A 22,547-nucleotide genomic window follows, 5' to 3' on the forward strand; every position below is an offset into this window, starting at 1 on the left:
AAGCAGCAGGGAAATGTATGGAAGCAACTGATTCATGTCCAAAATCATTTGCAGTTTGTTCAGAGAGAGGAGAAATTGCTACTATGATGTGCACAAATGACTGAGTGTTGTGGAGGTTGAACTAATAGTTATGAGAATTTCAATTCTGATCTGAGAAACGCACCAAAGCGACTGAGAAAAACTGTAAAATTTGTTTATCGTGAATGTTTATCATTCATGCGTTAATTTTCGTCTGCTCCCACACGGTCCACCTTTAAAAGAAATTTCGTCAGTCGACCTTAAAAAAATGAAACTGTTGGGGCTCGGCCCAAGTTTTAGTGACGTAAACGCTTCCGATTGGGTGATATTTATATGTAAATTTGGAGGCGGGCTTGTGGAAACGAGTAGGTGACGTCAGTTCGCCTGTTGGCAGAGAGCGAAACAAACATGGCGATAGATTCAAGTGGCTGGGGGTTTACGTTAACTTTATTCGTGTTTTCATACGTTTTTGCGACGAGGCTGGTTGAAGCTTCGGTTTCAGACTCGAGGGAAACCACGCGGATACTCGGCATGAGGCTAGAGAAGAGCGACAAGCCAGCCGAGACCACCGAAAGGGGAGATATTCAGGTGACCGAGGGGAGCGACATCTCCTTAAGGGTCTACGGGCTCCACTTGTTCCCCAACAGCTCGGATATCATCGGGTTCGGTAAACTGTTCGTCAGTAATAAAGAAGATGATGATTTCTCAGATAAATGGTTAAACAGGACTTGTCCCAAAGATCAGAATGATATTGATATTAGGGGACCCATGAAGGTAAACGACGAAAACACCTCAGGGACAGTCTCCCTCAGCATCAAGCAGCTCCGTAAGAATGAGATGGTGAAAGTGTTCGGCTTGTGCGTCCTGGACGCCCGGGATCAGAAGTGGTACCTGATGGACGAAGAAGACGGCAGGCTGCGCGTGGTGGAAGCGAAGAAGTCCCTCCTGCCCATCTGGCTGCAGATTATCCTCATCTGCTTCCTGCTGGTGCTGTCCGGTATGTTCAGCGGGCTCAACCTGGGACTGATGGCGCTGGATCCGATGGAATTGCGCATCGTGCAGAACTGCGGCACAGAGAAGGAGAAGAAGTACGCGCGGAAGATCGAGCCCATTCGTAGGAAGGGCAACTACCTGTTGTGCTCACTGCTGCTCGGTAATGTCCTGGTCAACACTACGCTCACCATCCTCCTGGACGACCTCACCAAGTCCGGGGTCGGAGCAGTCGTCGCCTCCACTGTCGGCATCGTAATATTTGGCGAGATTGTCCCCCAGGCTCTGTGCTCCCGACACGGATTAGCAGTCGGGGCGAACACCATCGTCCTCACCAAGCTGTTCATGCTGTTGACTTTCCCTGTGTCCTGGCCCATTAGCAAACTCCTCGACTGCGTGCTGGGCCAGGAGATCGGCACCGTGTACAACAGAGAGAAGCTAGTGGAGATGTTAAAAGTCACCGAGCCCTACAATGACCTGGTGAAAGAGGAGCTGAACATGATCCAAGGAGCGCTTGAGCTCCGGACTAAAACAGTGGAGGATGTCATGACGCCAATCAACAACTGCTTCATGATCCACAGCGACGCCGTGTTGGACTTCAACACCATGTCCGAGATCATGGAGAGCGGCTACACCAGGATACCCGTGTACGAAGACGAGCGCTCCAACATCGTGGACATCCTCTTCGTCAAGGATCTGGCCTTCGTGGACCCAGACGACTGCACCACCTTGAAGACCATCACCAAATTCTACAACCATCCGGTCCACTTCGTCTTCCACGACACCAAGCTGGACGCCATGCTGGAGGAGTTCAAAAAAGGTTTGTGGAAATCTTGGTGCTGGTGATATGGTGTGATAACGCAGGAGTGAAACCTGTGATTTGGTTCAGCAGTGTGCGGTGCCAGCAAATGTTTCTGGTACAGCTTCATCCACTTCTTAGGTGCATGGAGGAGACGATGAAGTAATCAGAGCTCCAGCAATGTTTTCGCTTATAAGACCTCTGAAAGCCACATGCTGAAAAATGCAGTAGTCAAGCTGGTGTTTTGGCATCTTCAAGTCAAAGTCAGGGGAATCTGTACCCACAGAGTCAGGGGTTAAGTTTGCTCTCAAAAGTATGACTGGTCATTTTTTCAACTCTTTTCAGTAGAAGTGTGACACTGCTTATTTAAACCTTTCCCTTTATCAAATCGCTTAATTTAAGAGTAAATGAAAGTTTAATTCCTGAGATGTATCCTACCTGCACCACAACTCCTGCATGTGGGTCAAGTATTTTGTCTAGAGATGGTCTCTCAGTGGTAGATGCCCCGTATTCGTTCAAGTTAATCAAAGTGTCGTCTTAATCATTTGCTATATCTGTCTAACAGAAGGTTGTTGTGAGGTTCCATAAGTAGGTTTATTTCTCGAAGTAGTTGTAGTTCTCTTGATCACTTGACAGACAGAAAGTTCTCTGGTGAAAGCTAGGCAGGTTTGTGTTTTGAGATACCATAACACTTCCCAGTTTTACTTCTCTCTTTTGCCTCACACACACACACACACACAGGCTCACGTGTTCACACTCGCTCTCAGGACGATTTACAAACACTGACGCTATCTCCCGCTGCAGTATATTTTTCCTTCCTCAGGCTTCTCATCTGAAGGTCAAAGACACAGACACACACACATACACACTGGCTTACTGTGTCTAAATCTCGTAGTATCATTAATATCCTGTCATTGGACTTTGTTGGCATGTTGTCTCTTTCACTGTAACAATTCATTTAGCTCTAATCAAGTGTTGGAAATTGAGTTTTGAGTTGCTGTAGTGGTGCATAGTGCTGTGTGATATTTGGCCAAGATGTATCTGCAGCTCATTGAAGTGAGCTCGGCTGGCAAGGTGGGAGGCTATGGTAATAAACTGCAGTGCATACAAACACACACACACACACACACACACACACTGTAAATCTAGGTGCTTACAGTGTTGAAATCTTGGCAGAGAGATTTTCTTTAAGTAATTTTGACAATATGAGAAGTTTGTGTGTTTTAAAGTCTTCAGTTTGAAGGTTACAGTGGAGAAAATGTTCGGGCCTCTCGTTGCTGTTATGAGTCATAGTTGATTCCAGTACCGGTACTTATTATTTTTGCTCTTCTTTATTTCTCCCTCTATTGTGACAGAAAAAATAATGATAAATTAAAATAGATTTCAAAGACTTCAATGTCTTCTCTTTATCACACCATCTTACGATTAAACATTTGAGCCAGAGCAGAACTGATGCAACGCAACAGATAAACATCTGTTTATGACATCTGTACAAGTCGTCTTATATGCTGAAAAGCTGATGAGATTTAGCAAGGGCAATAAATTTGTGCATCTTTTTCTCTCACCCCCGCTAGTTTCGGCAGATGGCCACCTTCCTGTTAGGTTTCATTTTTTTCTCCCTGCTCTTGCTAAGTGCTTGCTCATGTGAGGTGGACGGATTGCTGGGGCTTCCGTCTATAACCTTCTATGATTTTCACCTAATCCTAAAAAGTGCCCTGAAATAACTGTTGCGGATTTTTGGGGGAACTTGACTAAACCTGTGCAGAAGTGAATGCTGGAACAAAAGAAACACAGCAGTCTGACCTTAAGGTTAATCATCTTTTTAACACAATTAGAAACACTTATAAATTAACTGGAGTATTGTTTTTTTTTTTTAACCACATTAAAATGTCAAGTCAAATAAGTATTGCTCTGCCAAGCAAACGTTATAGTCAGTGTAATTTAATTAAGGACATAATTTGAAAGACTCTCAGCAGAAAGTTAAACCAAGTACTTTCAAATGTTATGCCTTTTATGTAGATTAGCCTGCTGTGAGTAAGACTCAGTGCTAGTCACTGCATTTCTCCTTGATGACATCCTAGTCATGCAATGTGGAGGGGCCAGGATTTGCATGTAGGTTGTTGGGAAAGAGGCTTTTTTCACACAAACTTCAGCCAGTGTAGAGAAAATCAGGGTTAGACATTCTTTGAAGCTGCTCTTTCCCCACACGTAACACAAAACCTTCAGGTGCATTCTCACTACTGTTTGGTTTATGCTAGAATGTCTCCTAGAAAGAGCATCTAGGTGGCAGGGCACTTGATGCCCATCATCCTCTTTGTTCTTATATCAGAAGCTGGCCGTATAATGTCTGCTCTGACTAAGCTGAACATTCGGTTCTCACATCTGCTTTTCTGGGAAATGCAGAGAAACTTTCAGGGCTGCGGTCCACCTTGATGTGGTGAGCGATTTGTTCCATAAAACCTAGTGAAATTTGTCTGTAGTCACGAAGAACCATATCATTTCTGTATCTGTACTTTGGGTCGGTTGGAGTGGGGGTTCACAGTGGGATTCACGGAAACAGCTGAAATGCATACCTAGCTGTTCTGTTATGGTTTCAGCTAATTCAAGACAGGCAGCACAAGTAATGTTATTTACAGGAGATGATAATCTGTGGTCTGAGAGCTGCTGTTATGCGAGTTGATGTTATCTATTTCCGCTAACACATATTGAATCGTGATATCTGTTTGTTTTTATATGACTATTGGTATGAAAGCTGGACAGTTATTAAAAACAAAAACCTCAAACGTTCTTTAAAACAGTTTTTAACAGTAAGGGATGATTTAATATTTGCTATGTCGACATTCTTGCAAATACTGCAAAAACACTGCACAGTCTGAACATACCTCAGAATATTACCTTTACCATGTCAGCCTTCACGCTGTGACTGAGGAGCCTATGTTCAGGCTGTGGTGGACGGCTTTAACGTGGTTATAGTATGTGCAGGCTTAATTTCCTGTGCACCCCCTGCTTCTCCTGTGACCCGGCTCCCTGCCTGCAACTCGAGTTCCTCTCACTGCAGCTCGGCATCAGTTACCACAGCGATGGCATCCTGCAGCTTCGAAGCGCACACGCAGATTTTTCACAGGGTTTTGCTCCACGTAATCAAAACCACTGAATTTACATTTTGATTTTAGAGTTTGGCTATTAAGTCATAGTCAAGACTGTTTTGAATAGATACCAGTGTCTGTTACACACTCACACACACACAGGAAATGAGTGTGTGTGTTATTCCCACTAGCCTTTTCTGTCAACATGACGTGACATTTCAGATGGACTATGAAGTGACCTTATTAGATGACATCAAATTTTAATGACATACTGGAAATGGCAACAGCAGACATAAAAGGAAACATTAACTTTTATTTATACATGATATTCATCCTCATCCCAACATTTTCTTCCGCTTATCCACGTTGCGATGGCAGCAGGTTAAGCAGACATTTGTTTCCCTAGTAGCTTTTTCCAGTTTCCCGCGGGAGGTTTCTGAGGTACTCGCAGGTCGGATGAGATTAATAATCTCTCTAGTGAGTTCTAGATCTACACTGAGGTCTCCTGTCAGCTGTGTGCCTGGAAAATCTCCACAGTGGAAGGTGCCCATAAGACATTCTGATTAGATGCTCCAGCCACCTCAGCAGGCTGCCTTTGACACAAAGGAAAGGTGGCTCTCCTCTGAGCTCCTTCTGGATCTCTGGAGATCCTGGTATCTCAGGAGACAAGGACTGCACTCTTTTATTTTACATAGCCCAGCCGTCCTATAGAAGAAACTAGTTGCTTCTGTGATAATTAACTACTACAGACATAAGTCCGAACACTCACTGATAAATTAAAACCTCTCATATAAGTTTATGGAACATGGTTAAAGGCCATACTTCTATTACTCGTTCCTCTATAATTTAATGAAAAGGTGATGGTAAAATGGCCTTGCTCGTGGCTCTTGTGTAATTGGCTTAGTGCACACTGGACATCAGGCAAAATTTAGAAAGCACACAAACACAAGTGAACCGCGAATTTCCTGGAGATCCACGTGCACTCTGTCAACAGACTCTCACATGTTGTAATTCGTGTATTTTATTGGCTTGCATTTTGCCCCTGAGGAGTTGTCTTTTGAAAATGGCATTAGGATTAAGTGACAGATTCTTTAGAAAATCTTTATTAGGAATACTAATCTTGTCACAATGAAGGATCGCCACAAGCAATATCATCATGCACGAAGTTGTCATTTTAAGTATGAAGTGAGTTTACTAGTAAAATCATTATATTTTGATACTTGAATTAAGCAAAATGATCTTTATAACCATCCAGTGAAGTAACGGCACTGTGGAAGATTGATTGTGTGTAATTTATGACATATAGATTGTTGCCATCTAACCACAAGCTCAGTGATGCAAAATCTCCACCCAGTAACCACAATAGCATTACTTTGTGGGGTTTTTTTCTTGTTTTGTTTGCATGTCTGGAGACAGATTTTTGTCAATGCAATAGTGTCTAGTAGTGTGTAACTGTGCAATATAACTCAAGTTAGCCTCCTACAAAAGCACAGACCTGTTTTTCCAGATGTTGTCCAGGGTTCTTGTGTGAAATGCCTCTGGTCTCAGGTGTGTACAATAATTCAAAGCCAGATAAAGGTTTGAGTTTGAAGATGGGTGTGGCTGGACACACGAATGCAGAGTAAAGGGAACCTGTATGTCCGTCCTATGTTCTCTTTACTGTATTTGTAATTCTTTGATGTTTTCTGACTTGTGTATAAACCTATAGTATTTTTAACGATGGGTATGATCTTGAGTCTCTGGTGCTTTTGTTGGTGGTTGTCAAGGCCGTCCACATTGTCTGCAGTTTATCGGCGTTCGGGCACTTATCTGCCCCTCCCACCCACCCTGTTATTGTGTGCTCTGGTTTAATGACCGTTTGTCTGTTAGGCTGTGGGTATATTTCCAAAACAGATTAAAAATGAGATTTTATGGGCCATGTAGTGGTTAGAGTTTGGTGTAAATGAAGGATTTCTAAAAGAAACTCATAAGATTAGCTTGAAATTCAAACCCTGTGAGGTGAGTACTTTTAGAACAGCTGACAGCTTTCTCCACCTCATTTGGACATAACAAGAAAATCGAAACTTCAGAAGTTTGTGATGGTGGGTTTGCACTGTTTGTTTACTTTTTTTTTTTTAAATCCGTGAATTACTCGGGTAACTAAAAAAAATGAAGAAATAATTAAGTAAGAAAACTATTGGCAAATAAGGATGTAGTTAAAAGCCACAGATGTCTGTATGCGTTTCTAACATCCACTGTATAAAAACATTGGATTTAATATGAAAGGCACTGATGATGTTCCATATGTGCACATAGTTTCAACCACCTGACAGCACGAGCAGCTCCTGGGACCACTGCGTTTGGGTCAAAGCCATGAAAAAGAAACAAAGTGCTGCCGATAAAAAGAACAGGGCCAAGGACTCTTATTACACTGCATTACATTCTCACATGAATGCAGTAAACAACATGAATGTCAGGTTCACTTTTCTAGCAGGCGGTTTGTTTGCTTTGCAGACAGCTCAGCGTGAAATTAAGAACTGCACGCTGAGTCCACGCTGACCCTCGTGGTCCCTCGCAGAGGGGCGAGGAGGATATTTGTTTTCTTTTTTGTTTAATCTAAACTTAACTGTTGGCTTTGACGTGCCCTGACACATCAGCCTCTTAACTTCTGTGCCTGTGAAGCAAGCACAGATACACTCGTGCTGGTGCTTGTGATACTCCCTGCACATTTGCACAGACATGGATATACAGTTGTGATCAAAGACATACTCACATCACGGGGTGTTCAACAAATCCTTCTTAAGATGGCAAAGAGAAACTATTAGTTGTAATCAATCATGATCACTAATGAAAAGTGTATTGTATAGTTAAAAGACCTTGTAGAACCTTCAGCACCATTTAAAAAGGATTTAAGTGAGTGCATGTATGTAATCGAGCCTGTACGTATGCTTTTGATGCTGTGTGGATTAGAGAAAATGTCAAATAGCTGTGAACATGAGCCCGGGAACCTGCAGTATTTACAGCTTCTATTTGAGCCTCTAAGGAATGTTTTATGATGTTGAGTAAAAGATTACCCAATCTCAACATGATAGGGCTGTCAGAACAAACCTATGTCTCCACTCCTGTTTTTATGGTGGGTGTGTCTCTCGTCTCCCGCTTTCTCGCTCTGTGCCCCCCCCATCACTGCCTCCAGTTCTTTCCAGTTTCCTAGTTTTTGCCTCTTCCCATCTGTCCTTGTTTTTTTGTTTTGACTTTCTAGAGAGGAAGAGTTTCTGTAAGTCCTGGTCGAGATTGGGTTTACTGGAATACAAATAGTCTTATGGTTCTAGACAAATGTGCAGTTTTGTAGAAAGCGGTTGCCAGGTTGTGCAATGACTGTTAGTTACAACTAAAAGCTGGAATTGTACAGATAACTGAACCTCGTACAGACATTCATACCCCCCCCCCCCCAAAGGAAAAAAAAAATTGGTTTTTAGTTAAAAGCTGTTTATGAATCACTTTGAAGTTGGACCTACTTACTGCCCTTGCATTCGTTTTGCTTTGTGTTGTAAAAAAATTATTGGCTTCTCCCACTCTTTTTATAACATAACAAAACAAACTTTAATCTTACATTATATTCAATTTTTCTTTTATTGCTAAATGTCACGTCTATAAATATGTGAATAGTCCACTTTAATGGATTGCATTTATATAGCGCTTTTCTAGGCACCCAAAGCGCTTTACAATGCCACTATTCATTCACACACTGATGCAGGCAAACTACAGTTGTAGCCACAGCTGCCCTGGGGCAGACTGACAGAAGCGAGGCTGCCATATCGCGCCATCGGCCCCTCTGGCCAACACCAGTAGGCGGTAGGGTAAAGTGTCTTGCCCAAGAACTCAACGACCAGGACAGAGAGAGCTGGGGGATCGGACCGGCGACCTTCCGGTTACAGATGAGCTTCCCAACCACCTGAACCACGGTCGCCTCCCCTTTAAGACACCTACACATTTTACAGTCGCAGCCAAAAGTTTTGAGAATGAGTTTGCTGCTTCAGTGTTTTTAGATCTTTATGTTGGTTGTTTCTGTGATGTATCAAAGTATAATTACACGCACTTTATAAGTCTTAAAGGCTTTTATTGACAATTACATCACGTCTATGCAAAGAGTCAATATTTGCAGTGTTGCTCCTTCTTTTTCAAGACCTCTGCAGTTCGCAATGGCATGCTGTCAGTCAACTTCTGGACCAAATCCTGACTGATGGCAACCCATTCTTTTTTTTTTTTTTTTTTTTTAATAATCAATGGTTGGAGTTTGACAGAATCATTGGGTTTTTGTTTGTCCACTTGCCTCTTGAGCATTGACCACAAGTTCTCAATTGGATTAAGGTCTGTGGAGTTTCCTGGCCATGGACCTGAAGAAGTTGCTGTCGGAGGATGTTTCGGTAGCATTCTGTATTCATGGCTGTGTTGTTTGGTAAAATTTTGAGTGAGCCCACTCCGTTTGATGAGAAGCAGCCCTACAAATGGGATGCTTTACTATTTGCATGAGACAGGACTGATGGCAGCACTCACCTTTTCTTCTCCGGACAGTCCTTTATGCACTTACCCCAAACAATTGGAAAGGGGCTTCATCAGAGAAAATGACTTTAACCCATTAGCAGTCCACTCGCTGTACTTTTTGCAGAGTACTAGTCTTTCCCTGATGTTTCTTTGTTGTTGTTGTTGTTTTTTGGTTTTTTGAGACAAGTGGCTTCTTTGCTGCCCTCCTTGACATCAGGCCATCTTTCAAAAGTCTTCGCTTCACTGTGCGTGCAGATGCACTCCTACGTGCCTGCTGCCTTTCCTGAGCAAGCTCTGAACTGGTGGCACTTTCTTGGGTGTCCTGAAGCCTTCTTCACAACAATTTGAACCTCTTTCCTTGAAGTTCTTGATGATCCGATAAACGGTTGATTTAATTGCAATCTTTGTAGCAACAACATCCTTGCCTGTGAAGCCCTTGTTATGCAACACAATGAGGGCTGCACGTGTTTCCTTCCAGGTAACCATGGTTAAAAGGAAAAACAATGATTTCAAGTATCACCTTCCTATTAATGCATCCAGTCTCCTATTCTAACTCTGTCAGCGTGCGATAATAATCTCCAGCCTTTTGCACGTCAACATTCTCACCTGAGTTAACAAGAAGATTATTCAAATGATCTTAGCAGGTCCTTTTATGGTAGCAATGAAACGCAGTGGAAATGCAATTTCCATGGCACAGAGGGAACGTGCAATTCATCTGATCGCTCTTCATAACATTCTGGAGTAAATGCAAGTTGCCATAATTAAAACTGAAGCAGCAAACTTTGTGAAAACCAATATTTGTGTCATTCTCAAAACTTTTGGCCACGACTGTCACTCTGTAGATGGACCTGCTGTACGTTTCCACAGCGGTGGATGCTCACATTAAATGTGGTCAAGGTTTCAAATGATCAGGTCAGTGTTTGTGTCAGCAATCCTAATGAGCCAAAAGCTCAGGCTTCAGACTACTCTAATCACTGTTTTAGATTTCAAGCTAGTTTTTCCCGTACTCCTGTCTCTGTATGATGTCACAGAGAAAAGGATATGCCGCAAATGTCAGTCTCAGACAAACCACAATCTTCCTGTTCAAATCTTCTCTTTGAATCATGCAAGTTATCAGAAAAAAGCCAGCCTAAAGGAAGGGGTGGCCTTAAACGGAGATGAGCTGCAGCACTGTTTGCCTCTTTGCACCTGATTTCCGCTAGCGACGGGCTGCGACCTCCAGTAACAACTCGCAAACTTCTCAGCGAATACATTTTTTTTCCATAGACACCAGTGTTTCATTTACTGGTCTCTGGGCCTTTTTAATGGTTCTCTGACAGGGCTCGTTTTAGGTAGTGAGCAAACAGACCAGTTGCCCCAAATCCATTGAAAATAAAAAATGAAGTCCCCTTAAATAAAGAATTATTTTGAACTGTACCGTGTATTTTGAATTTCCCCTATAAATCTGTAAAGGTCCTGTTATTATTTAGTGGCTGCATATACTGTTCTGTCTTTTGTAAGAAAAAGAGCACCTTTTCTTTTTCTGCTAGCCAGAGCTCACCATTTTTTTTATTTTTTTTTGTAAGTGTGCATGCTTGGCACTTGTCCATGTACACACACAGACCTGATTGCAGTTTGCAAATGGGTATGTGCAAGGTGGTGGTTTCTTGCGGTTGCCCTCTAAATGGGTTCCTTTGGTAAGATAAATATTGTTATTTATCCAGGATTTTGTGTCTTTTTAACATGGCAGTAATGGAGGATTACTGGTGTCGAAGCCAAACAAGTTCACACTGTAATGCTGAGGTTTACAAAACCATCTTTAGCTTCTGAAGTCTGTATATTTGGCCATGTTAGAGTTTTTGGACAAAATATTTACCTACCAACTAACTACCCAGCTGGCGCTCAACTGCAGTCTCCACTCCTGTCATTTTTTTTAACAGGTAGTTGTGCCTGTATTCATCTGTCAACAAATATTTGGCTTTCTATTTTTAAGAGACAGACCCTCAGGTGTTCTGCTGAGTCACAGAGCGTAAATGCACACAAGCACACACAGCGACGCATCGAATTTGACTCGCTCACACGCTTGTCAGCTGACTTTAGTGTCTACAGTGACTGAATATCATTTATGGGGGATTAAACCCACGTGAATGATGGGTCTACAGCCATTTTTATGGCTCTCTCCATATAAGGTTGCTTAATCGAAAAGACAGTCAGCCATCCAGACGTGAAAACATTTGATCCGTTAAATGGGTTCAGTGGCAGATGAATTCAAAACCCGTCCTTACATTACATTTTCTATTTTTAGGCTATGATGCTAAGCATATTTCTCTCATAGAGCAGTGTTCCCATTATGAAAGAGACCAAGTTCTTACACATCTATAAGGTCAAAACGTCATGAACACTTTTGAACAAATCCTTGTCTGTGCTGGCTTAAAATTGACATGGAGAGTTCCTTCTTGTACTTGGGAGCAGCAGTCATAACAAACTTACTACAACACGATAAGCGTTATCAATGTACTGCATTAAAATTGTCACTATTTGCAGCAGGAGACAGAAGTGGCAGGGAACTTGTGGAGAACCTTTGTTTTGTCTAATCAGCACTTATGCAATCAACAGAGTTTCTCTGTTCTTATCAGCCCCGTCTTTCTCTCTTCCTGTCTTGTCCCTGTGGCTGTGGCTTGAGGTGCTGACAGTGCGACTCCAAGTTGGTGTATATGTTTTGTGCACGTGCACGTGCGCGTGTAAGTGTGTCACATCAACACTTCCCGGCTTACTGCCAAAATGATATCAGTCAGCACGAAGAAAGAGCAACTCAGCAGAAATGTATTGTGTCTCAAACATAGCCACACATGATTGCTTTGTCTGTCAGTTCAAATTACCCGTAAGTGATATAGCATGTAAAATAAACACAACATTGTCATTCCTGACATGTTTTGGATGAGAAGAGTGAAGGTTTTGGTTTTGGATTACACCGGCTTGTTTGTATTTGGGAGTTTTTTGGCATGTTATAAGTTCATGTGCAGTTTGCCACAAAGGGGCTTTAGATGTGCTTGACTGGATTCATGTGCAGGGGTGGGGGAACTCCAGGCCTCGAGGGCCGGTGTCCTGCAGGTTTTAGATGTGTCCTTGATCCAACACAGCTGGTTTAAATGGCTAAATTAGCTCCTCAACATGTCTTGAAGTTCTCCAGAGGCCTGGTAATGAACTAATTGTTTGATTCAGGTGCGTTGACCCAGGGTTGGATATAAAACCCGCAGGACACCGGTCCTTGAGGCCTGGAGTTGCCAGCCCCTGGTCTAGTCCCGCTCAAGCTGGTTGCTGAGAAGATGCTGTCCAAATCTCTAATCAGTTTTGGACATTCTCACCCATTACATCACTCTGTGAACACCAAAAGAAGCTGTTTCAGTCACAGACACCTACTTTGTGCCCACTGTCATTACGCCCACGTATCACGTCCCTGAAGGGGCTTTCAGACTGGATGCTAAAATGTCACCTTTGCACTCTGAAAATTATTATTTTCAAAGGCTTGTGCCAAGCAAGGTGTAAACATGTTGTTTCGTGAGGTTCGGGAACTCGTATGGATCAGAATTCGCATAACTTGAGCTTAGACAACTTAAGAATGAATCCTCCGTAGTCAACAGGAACATCCAGGGCATCCAGCCGACAGCAGGCAGGGGGGACAAAATATATACTATATGTGCGAGGTGGATTCTCATGCTAAGCACAGCCAAACATTCAAATGATGAGGTCAACATATCTTCATATAATCCCTATTCTGCTCTAATTTGTGGTTTCAGACAGATGTTCACAGATGTTTGATGTTGGAGAAAGGGGTTAATGCATAACACACCTTCAGCTCTGCCAATTGGAACAAAGTTGGCTGAAAGGGAGGGTGGGAGGCAGGAGAATGATTTCATTCAGACAATGAATGAAGTGAGGGTAGCATCAAGTTCATGTTTGAGATAAATAGGGGTTATATTTTGAACTGTGAGCCATGCAAAAACTACTCAAGTAGAGTCTATGAATAAAAGCTTGAAGTGAGCTTAATAGATCTCGTTCAAGGCAGGATGGTGGAGAGTGGACAGGGAAACTGGGAAAGAGAGGTGGGGAAAGACATGGAGTAAAGCTATTAAAACGTATTAATTAAGATAATGAGCAGGAGAATTATAGTGCGGTGAGCCCAGTGATGAGAGGCGATACATGTATCGTGTCTGAAAGCAGTTAACATGTCATTCTATTTTTTTATTTTTCATAAGTAATTTGTCTCAACACTTGGTCATATTTTTAAATAATCTTCTACACTACAGTACTTAAAAGCCATTTGTGTTTATTACCAGATTAAATTGTTTTACTGTGCGAAGCACTCTTAATATTCGCTGCATTTCATTGTAATTTTGCTGCTTAAAGTAGAAATGCTCAGGAGGGTGAATAAAGTAGATTCTGTCTCTCTGTCGAGGGTTTTGTTTATAAAAGAATCCGCTATGCTCAGCAGCCATTTCAGCCATTACTTTCCAGCCCTGCTGTTCCCTAAGATCACAGTAGCTCTATCTGCACAGGGTCCCAGTTTTAACTGGAAAAACGGGTTTGAAGAGTTTGACCTGTCCCACATAACGAGCAAGTGTATGCATGTGTGAATGTGCGTACATGCGTCTGCTGCCCTCCGGGTTTGTTTCAGCCTCTCACAGTGGATATGTTTTGAAGTTGTTAGCTGTGGTCCTGCTGATATGTGGTGGGGCGTGTTTTGTGTGTGGGTAGAATAAGTGTGGCATTCCTTTCTCATTGCTCTCCCCCTCATCTTTTTGTCACCAATATTTCATGTCAACAAGCAGGCCTGGTTCACAGGCTGGTGACATAGAAGCCTGAGGGCAGAGAAACGAACTACACTGTTATCTGACCTGCTGGGACTGTGTGTGTGTGTGTGTGTGTGAACGCCATTGATACATTCAGTTTAATTAGTGATCTATCAAACTGATAAGGGCAAACTAATTTTCAGATGTCGTATGAAAATAGAGCAGCTGCATTAAACACTTTGGTACTAAATGCTGTGGAAGTGCTCCACAAAAAAGGGAGAAGCTGCAGTTAATAGTTGAGCAGAGCTCAGTTCTTATGGTAAAGGTCAGATTGTTTCTCAGTTCCTGTTTTAGCAAGCTCTCCTCCTGTGCTTTCGCATGCTTTGCTTACTTTATCTGCAGTTCTAGAGAATGTCTGTGATTAATGTTTTTTCTCAGGCTCAAAAAGAATTTACACCATCTGGCTGTGGTGGGTTTTTTGGAGGGTACAGATTTATCAAAACAGTCTCCTGCTTTGTAGCCTGCAGTCGTCCTATTCAAATGACTGAGGACATATTATGTTCTAGCCGGTTTTTATTTATTTTTTTAATAACGAGGTTCATCGGTTTAGTGCTGCAAGTAAATTGCATTTTCAAAGCCACTGGACAAGCTGAAAATAAAAGCTGCAGACACACTTGTTCTTTGTGGGAAAGAATTCACTGTCTTGTCTATTGGATTATTTTCTTTGAACAGGCCATTTGGTGGGTGACATTCACTCACCAGCACTTAACTTTAACCACACAAACAAGGTCTCCACAACACAGCACTGGCTAGACATTTACTTAACTGCATTTTATAAGCTAACCATTGTGATTTCTCAGGGTAGGGTAAATCACTAAATTAGCAACGTTAAAGACAAAACGTCCAGAAAAACCAACCTGGGCTGGTAGCTGATATATTTGTACAGTTGTCCAATAAATATTGCATAGATTTGAAGGGTACTGACACTTTTTTTTATCGATATTGCATAAGAAATTACCTTGTTACCTGTAATAGCTGAGTGCTAAATCTGTTTAGTCACTTGTAAATCACTGAATTCAGAGTTTGTTCTCTGCCACCCCATTTTCACATGTCCAAGACTATGAGAAACTCAGTTAACCTCAGTTTTTCCCATGGTTGTTGTATTATTTATTCAATTCAATTTTAATTTAGTTTAATTTAATTTGTATAGTACCAAATCACAACAACAATTGCTTCACGGCAGAAATTTCTGGCTGTATTTTCACTTTTACTAAATAAAATAATTTAAGTCATTTTTGGGGGGGGGGAGTCAAAGTCTAAAGTTTTTAAGTTGTCAAAGTCAAGGAGCTCCTAAGGTGTCAACTATCACTTCAATGTAACAGTGTCTCTGTGTAAAACAATGACAGAGGGATGGATTTTTATTAGAAACACCCTGCTGCCATTTCTGATTCACCATTTGATAAGTGAGACCTGAGTGTTTTTGTGGGAGCCTGAGGTGAGGATGCTGCTCTGTTATCCTTTTTTTTTTTTTTTTTTTTCTTTCGGTGACAGATCTCAAAAGAAGATCAGCTGGGCAGACAGATGGTACGGATAGTAGCTACGTGTGTTTATTTTTTTAACCGTAGCCTCAGCTCACACAGCTCAGATGATGAATGCATTAAGCAGCCAGTGTTCGGATGAACCTCCTTGTGTGCAAAGTTTTTCGTGTCTGTTAATATCTGTAGACTCTCCAGTAACTGGGGCTAAGTGTATCTCCTGGGGTCCTACTTCCTCTGAAATATTGACTTGCCAATACAGTGTGGTCACACACACACACACACACACACACACACACACACACACACACACACACACACACACACGGAGCATCTTTTTCCATTACAGTGCTTCTGTTTTCATTGCTGCAGTGATCTTCTGTGGAAAGAGCAATAATCAGCTAAAGAATGTATACTTCTCAAATACCCAAACCACTCTGTTACCAACATTTTTTCCACTCATATTTCGGGATAGTTTCACACAGAACAGTTATAGATAATATGGTGATCTCTGCAGCTCTGAGTGAGCACAGAAGCCCCGCCCATCACCTCTTCAAATCTTTTGTTTTCAAGGGGCAGCCAGTCAGAGGAGAGTTGATGTAGGGGGGGGGGGATGGATAAGGATGGATAAGGATAATACTGAACTGTAAATCATGCAGATCGACTCAAGCACAGTCCAGTAATTGATACAGGGCTAAAAATAAAGCGAATAGCTTATCTTTTCTATTGAGGTTTCTTAAAACTATAAAACACTACTGAGTTTGTTATTTTAATTAGAGGTTGGCTAAAATGTTAATTACTAAAGAAAAGATACAACTGAAGTGCTGAAGTAGGTAGGATAGCTACTTTTGAAGTTAGTTAAGCTGCTCTCATATTACCTCAAACTCAAAGTTTTACGGCTTCTTTTTCTTTCAGTCATAACCCTTTTTTGTTTCTTTCATTTTCCCATACAGTTGAGAAAATGTAATCAGGAAGAATTTGCGTGGGAAACCCACAAAAGGGAACATATAAAATATTGTGATAGATAAATGATGACTCAAGATGAGATCCTGCCAAGATGAGAACTGCTTGCAATTTCTGTGAGCTGACATTGAACAATGTCTTCCGTCTCTCACCCCAACCGGTCTCCGCCCCTCCCTGAGCCTGGTTCTGCCGGAGGTTTCTTCCTGTTAAAAGGGAGTTTTTCCTTCCCACTGTCGCCAAAGTCCTTGCTCATAGGGGGTCATATGATTGTTGGGTTTTTCTCTGTATCTATTATTGTAGAATCTACTGTACAATATAAAGCGCATTGCGGCGACTGTTGTTGTGATTGAATTGAATGTTGAGCTTCCTCATGAGCATCCAAAATAAGTAGACAGACATCATCCACCCACCCCTACTTGCCATGTCTTCATATCAATGACTTTTACTGTAAAGCCGGCCTAGTGGGACACATTCTTCAAAGCTCCTTTATTTTTAATCGTGAGTTAAAACCAGGCAAGGTCAAAGCTGAGACTGTGAAGTGTGTGTCAGTGTGCCAGCAGCATCCATTTTGCAGGACAAACAGCAAGGACATGCTCCCGGAGAGGAAAATCCCAGTGCCTTTGGTCTACATTTAATCGCTGGTCATTTGTAAATTCCATTCATCACACGCTTCCCAACAAAGACCACTGATGGACCTGTGTGGTTTCTCGCATTCAGAGCCTCTTCTAGTGTTTCATCCTTTATCACAGCTTAAAAGCTTGAAGTTATGTGAAAAATGTGAATAAATGTTGTATTTATAGTGTAGCAGATGGTTATTTAAATGTTATTTAATTGACCGTGAAGATAGCTCGCCTTTTATTTAGGAATTAAATTGTCAGAGTTGTTGGCCAGCAGCTCAGATCTAATCTCTTAATGGCTTGTGTGTGTATGACTGTGTGAGAGATGGAGTACTGCAAACTAGCAATTTGCATGTCAATCTCTATGTTATATATGCAAGAAAAATAAGGATTTGAGTCCAACTTTGACATAACACATCTCTATCCAGTTGTTATTAAACACATTGGATTTGAAGTTATGTGGGGTGGAAAAGTAAGTTAAATGGTAAATGGACTGATTCTTATATAGCGCTTTTCTACTCTCCCGGAGTACTCAAAGCACTCTACATAATACGCCACATTCACCCAATCACACACATTCTCACAAGCACTTTCTCTATGCATAGTGTTTTCTAAGTACATTCACACACATCCACACCGAAGGATACTTGACATGCAGACTGGAGGAGCCAGGGATCGAACCACCAACCTTCTGATCAAAACTTTTATTTATCTATTTTTTACCAGCATAACAGAAAGGAGAAATTTATGACAATTCACCCCAACAAAATTGTTTCATCTGTATTTATGGGATGTCTTGAGGGCCCTCTTCAGGTTGTTGCGTCACAGCTGGGTACAGTCAGGACTCTAGCTGTTCAAAAACATTTATTGCAGGCTTGGCCAAATCGAGGCTTCAAAGGCCAGTGTCCTGCGGGTTTTAGATCTCACGCTAGGTCAGCACACCTGAGTCAAATGATTAGTTCATTATCAGGCCTCTGGAGAACTTCTAGACATGTTGAGGAGCTAATTTAGCCATTTAAATCAGCTGTGTTGGATCAAGGAAACATCTTAAACCTGCAGGACACCGGCCCTCGAGGCCTGGAGTTCCCCCACCCCTGTTATTGGTTTATTTATGTGCTTTTTGTCTTGTAGCATTAGCTTCCATGTTTGGCACTGATCACCACCTGCACTCATGTATATATCATGTATATATCTATCCACTTAGCACTTTTAATTCTTATTCTTATTTTTATATTTTTATGACAGTATGTTTGCACTGAAGCACCGCAGCAATTTCCTAATGTTGTAAACCTGCTCAACATCTGGCAATAAACCCTTTCTGATTCTGATTCTGATTCTGATTCTCCCCCTCTTCATTTTATTGAACTGACCAATCAATGGAAAGAATAAACTTTGTCAGCCATCAGAGTTTGTATGCCTTTATTTGAATAAAGGCTCGAGTTTGTCAGTCATTGAGACTTTTCCTGCCAATTTTGGTTCTTCTGGGTAGAGTCAAGGAATTTACCCACTTGGGGACCATTGCTACTATTCTCTGATGCTTCTCTGTCAGAGTGGTGAATAATTCAGAGCTTCCCAAGGCTTGTTTGGCACTGCTGCCAACCAGTGACCATCTGCACTGTGACGGGTTCTTCATTTTAGGAGTTGAGCAGGGGACACATGTCTCATTGTGTACGTGTGTTCTTATGTTGTACAGTAACATTCACGACCAAAGTTCGGACCTAACTTTAACTGCAATGACCTGTACACATTAACAGGCTATTTGTGTTGCAAGCAAAAGGTGTGGGTCGAGGAGTTCATGTTAGAAAAAAGTTGTTATCAGATAGGAATACTCCGAAATGATTGTCTTGATAGAGAGACTCTGACGGGCTTTTATGTTGCAAGATAAAGCTAGACGTTGTGTCGCAAATATGTTTTTTTTTTTCACCCTCAATAACTATGACTGAAAAAAAACTATTAATACAATAATAAAATAAAATATTGATATTTTATATTGCATGATCGTTTAAAAGAGCATGAATGAACCAGTGAGCATGCATATTCTTTTTAGAGGTTAGAGCTGAAACAATATTTAGCTGTTAACCTGAATTTATTATGTCAGCATTACTAAGGCATAACTACATTGTTGACATCATAACTACATTTTCACTTTATTACCTATCTCTGATTTGATATCGTTCCCTGCTGCTGTTTGTGTAGCAGTGCGGTGCTGACATCATTTAAGGTGCAGTTTATCGAGTGCCAAATCAAACTATCCTCCCTCATCTTTTTTTACTCTGTTTACAGAAGAAACCAAACATCATGGGATCATAAACAGTGAGAAAGGAATTTCGAGTAAAACATGTGTGGTACTAATACTGTCTGTAATATTTTTAAATCATTGCATCATAGGTAAAAGAGCTCCATGCACCTCTTTGTTGCAACTCTCCTACTCCTACTCTCCTGCTACTCTATAATTCAATTCATATAAGTTTTTAATCAGTTACAATAGGACATTTAGAAGATTAATGAGGGAAGATGTTTTACCCCTATTCTTACAACCCTTCTTCTTGTGGATTTAATTATAATGCCTTACAGAATGGTTAAAGTAATCCTCTGATAATCCAACTAATGAGGCTCATTCTCTGATTTAGGAAAATCCCACCTGGCCATTGTCCAGAAGGTGAACAACGAGGGGGAAGGAGATCCTTTCTACGAAGTGTTGGGGTTGGTCACCCTGGAAGACGTCATAGAGGAGATTATCAAATCAGAAATTCTGGATGAATCCGACCTTTACAGTGAGTTTGCTTTTGTTTGTCTTCCTTTATCACTTTATACTAAATTTGTCTTAACTTTCAGTTTAAGTAACACTATTAAATCTTTGAAGTATTACTGTTCAAGCTTTGGGATGACTACCTGACAAATGTCAGGTTTCTGTTAACTGAAGTGTAAATTTCACACACGTGTAGATATCCATATTTAGTATACACATTCAGTAATGCGCATACACTCTTATATTGTACATATATTTATTCATATAATTCTCAGATTTACCCATTCTTATACTTTGCCTGTTCTTATGTTATTGTATTTTTGCACACCTCTGTTGCATGTGAAGCTTGCACACAAGAATTTCAGTCGCATGTACTGTACCAGTGTACCTGCACATGTGATGTGACAATAAAAGTGATTGATTTGATCATTAATAAATGTTGCTTCTTCTGTTTTTGTTTTTGTTTTTTTTGCTCTTCTTAGCTGATAATCGCACGAGGAAAAAGGTGGCACCCAACAAAAACAAGAGAGACTTCTCTGCCTTTAAACATGAAAGTGAATCTAAGGTGAAGATCTCTCCTCAGCTGCTGCTGGCTGCCCATCGTTTCCTGGCTACAGGTGAGAAAGGAAGTGTGGAAACAGGAAATGACACACATTCACTGTCAGTAATCGCAGTGTTACGTGTACTCAGTAGATTTATGGTAGGCTTCCTTCATTTTGATGGATGTGTTTCAAAAAAACCATCATAATGTAACTTTATTTTATTTTATCATATGAAATGCACAAAAAACACCTTTGGGATGTCGGTAAGTGAAGGATTCTGTCATGTGACCATCTGACAGGAAAGACAGGTCTATGCATGCAGTGATGAGTGATTTATTTACTTTTAGGATCTATTTAAGACCGATCAACATGTCTGCCTGTGCCTGCCATCAACTCTGGACAGACTCTAGCCAGCTGCATGTAATGCTACCAATGACACACATCTCTTGAGAAGTCGTAGGAATCTATCTGCTAAGTGTGTGTTAGCTGATATGAAGCAGTGGCTAACTGCATCGGGCAGTTAGCCACTGCATCTGGCAGTTAGCCACTGCTAGCATGACATAGCACTTCCTTCCCTGGCACACACTGTGGTATTCACGTCTGCTTTGTCTGGAGGCATAACGTCAGTGTCTGCTGACTTAGTTTCTGTTTTCTTTCTGAGGATCTTGGTCTAATGTTGCTTTTTTGATTCATCAAACAGGAATAGTTTTTTTGTTGTTCCATTTATCTCTGTAATGTGTTAAAGTTTCCATGTTTATTTGGTCCTTCTTTGTTATGTTCACATTAATGATTCTTTCCCAGCAGATTTGAGAACATGTCTCTAATGCCTTTGTGCACTGCTGCATTCCTGCAGTATGACTGATGGTCGACAGACACATTTCAGACAGTAGAACGTGCATTATCACATAAATGCTTCCATGTGGGTTTAAGGACTAATAACTGTTAGCTTCACCAGTCTTGACGACTTTGCTTTTTGGGTTTTTTTTAAGGATATTAAAAGCCATTAATAGTAGACATAAAATTTAAAAGCTACACCTTTGATTTACGAAATCATTGAAAACACTGAATCCCAGCAACAGCAACAATACAGATGAACACTCTGACTAACTATGTAAACCATAGTGAAAGGAGGTTGTTTGCCTTTCCGATGATGAATTCCAACATTGGCAATATATGCCTCACTTCTCAGTGTGCAGTGACCATGGCTTTGTTTGCAGTTTGGGTGGGGACCAAAGCACTTACAGCTGAGCTCTGATTGCAACAGCCTGACGGTTGAGAAATCCATGTAAACCAAATATATTTCAACAGTTCTTCTTCTTTCTCATTTACTTAAAAAAAAAAAAAAGGAATGCCAAAAAACAAACAAACAAGGACACCATGCATTAAACATCTCTGCAGCGTTTTTGCTCAACAAACACTTCAACCAAGTGTTTAGTTATCAAAACAATGTATTATTTTTATAAAACTTTATTTATTTTTCATTGAAAAAGTGTTTCAATTGTAGTTAATTCAACTATTCAAACGCTAACATTATTTTAAAAACAATCCTTTGACAAAAATGTGTCGCAAAAACAAATCTTATTAGATTGTTGGACCATGAACAAAATGTAATTATCAATTCGTCCTTACCTGAATAATCTTTAAACCTTACAGCTGTCACCAGGCGTTAAGAGCCACACATGGGGAACACAATAGTGTCATGTTGTGTTTGTTTGTCTGCAGTTTCAGAATTGTTGATTTTCATTTAAGTACATCTGGATCCTTTAATTGAATAGTTGGTGGCCTACCTACTGACAACGTAACATATGATGCACCTTAAACTCAGCTTGAGTAACCTGTGTTTTCATTATGTCTATGCTGGGCTGTAAATTATAGGTTGGCCTAACATGTGGATGAAATTAACCAACACTGTTTAATTTCATGTTTACTATTTTAAGAAATGCCTTGGTCTGTTTTGG

General features: G+C 41.0%; 1 protein-coding gene across 3 annotated transcripts in view; it reads left to right on the forward strand.

Annotated features, from left to right (window-relative positions):
- The first annotated feature begins 353 nt into the window (after positions 1–353).
- The window catches only part of LOC102204493 (metal transporter CNNM4-like), a 51,622-nt gene continuing 29,428 nt past the window's right edge, over positions 354–22,547 (forward strand). The window contains exons 1-3 of one of the 3 annotated variants that reach the window (XM_005730623.2): positions 354–1,828; positions 19,929–20,072; positions 20,530–20,664. In XM_005730623.2, coding sequence (XP_005730680.1) covers positions 427–1,828; positions 19,929–20,072; positions 20,530–20,664 — 1,681 coding nt within the window. In that variant the 5' untranslated portion in view covers positions 354–426. The remainder of the gene's footprint in view (positions 1,829–19,928; positions 20,073–20,529; positions 20,665–22,547) is intronic. The other 2 variants (XM_005730624.2, XM_005730622.2) reach the window with 2 other exon arrangements.

Source organism: Pundamilia nyererei, unplaced genomic scaffold (assembly GCF_000239375.1).
Source record: "Pundamilia nyererei isolate P.nyererei 1_Seehausen unplaced genomic scaffold, PunNye1.0 scaffold00038, whole genome shotgun sequence".
NCBI lineage: Eukaryota > Metazoa > Chordata > Actinopteri > Cichliformes > Cichlidae > Pundamilia > Pundamilia nyererei.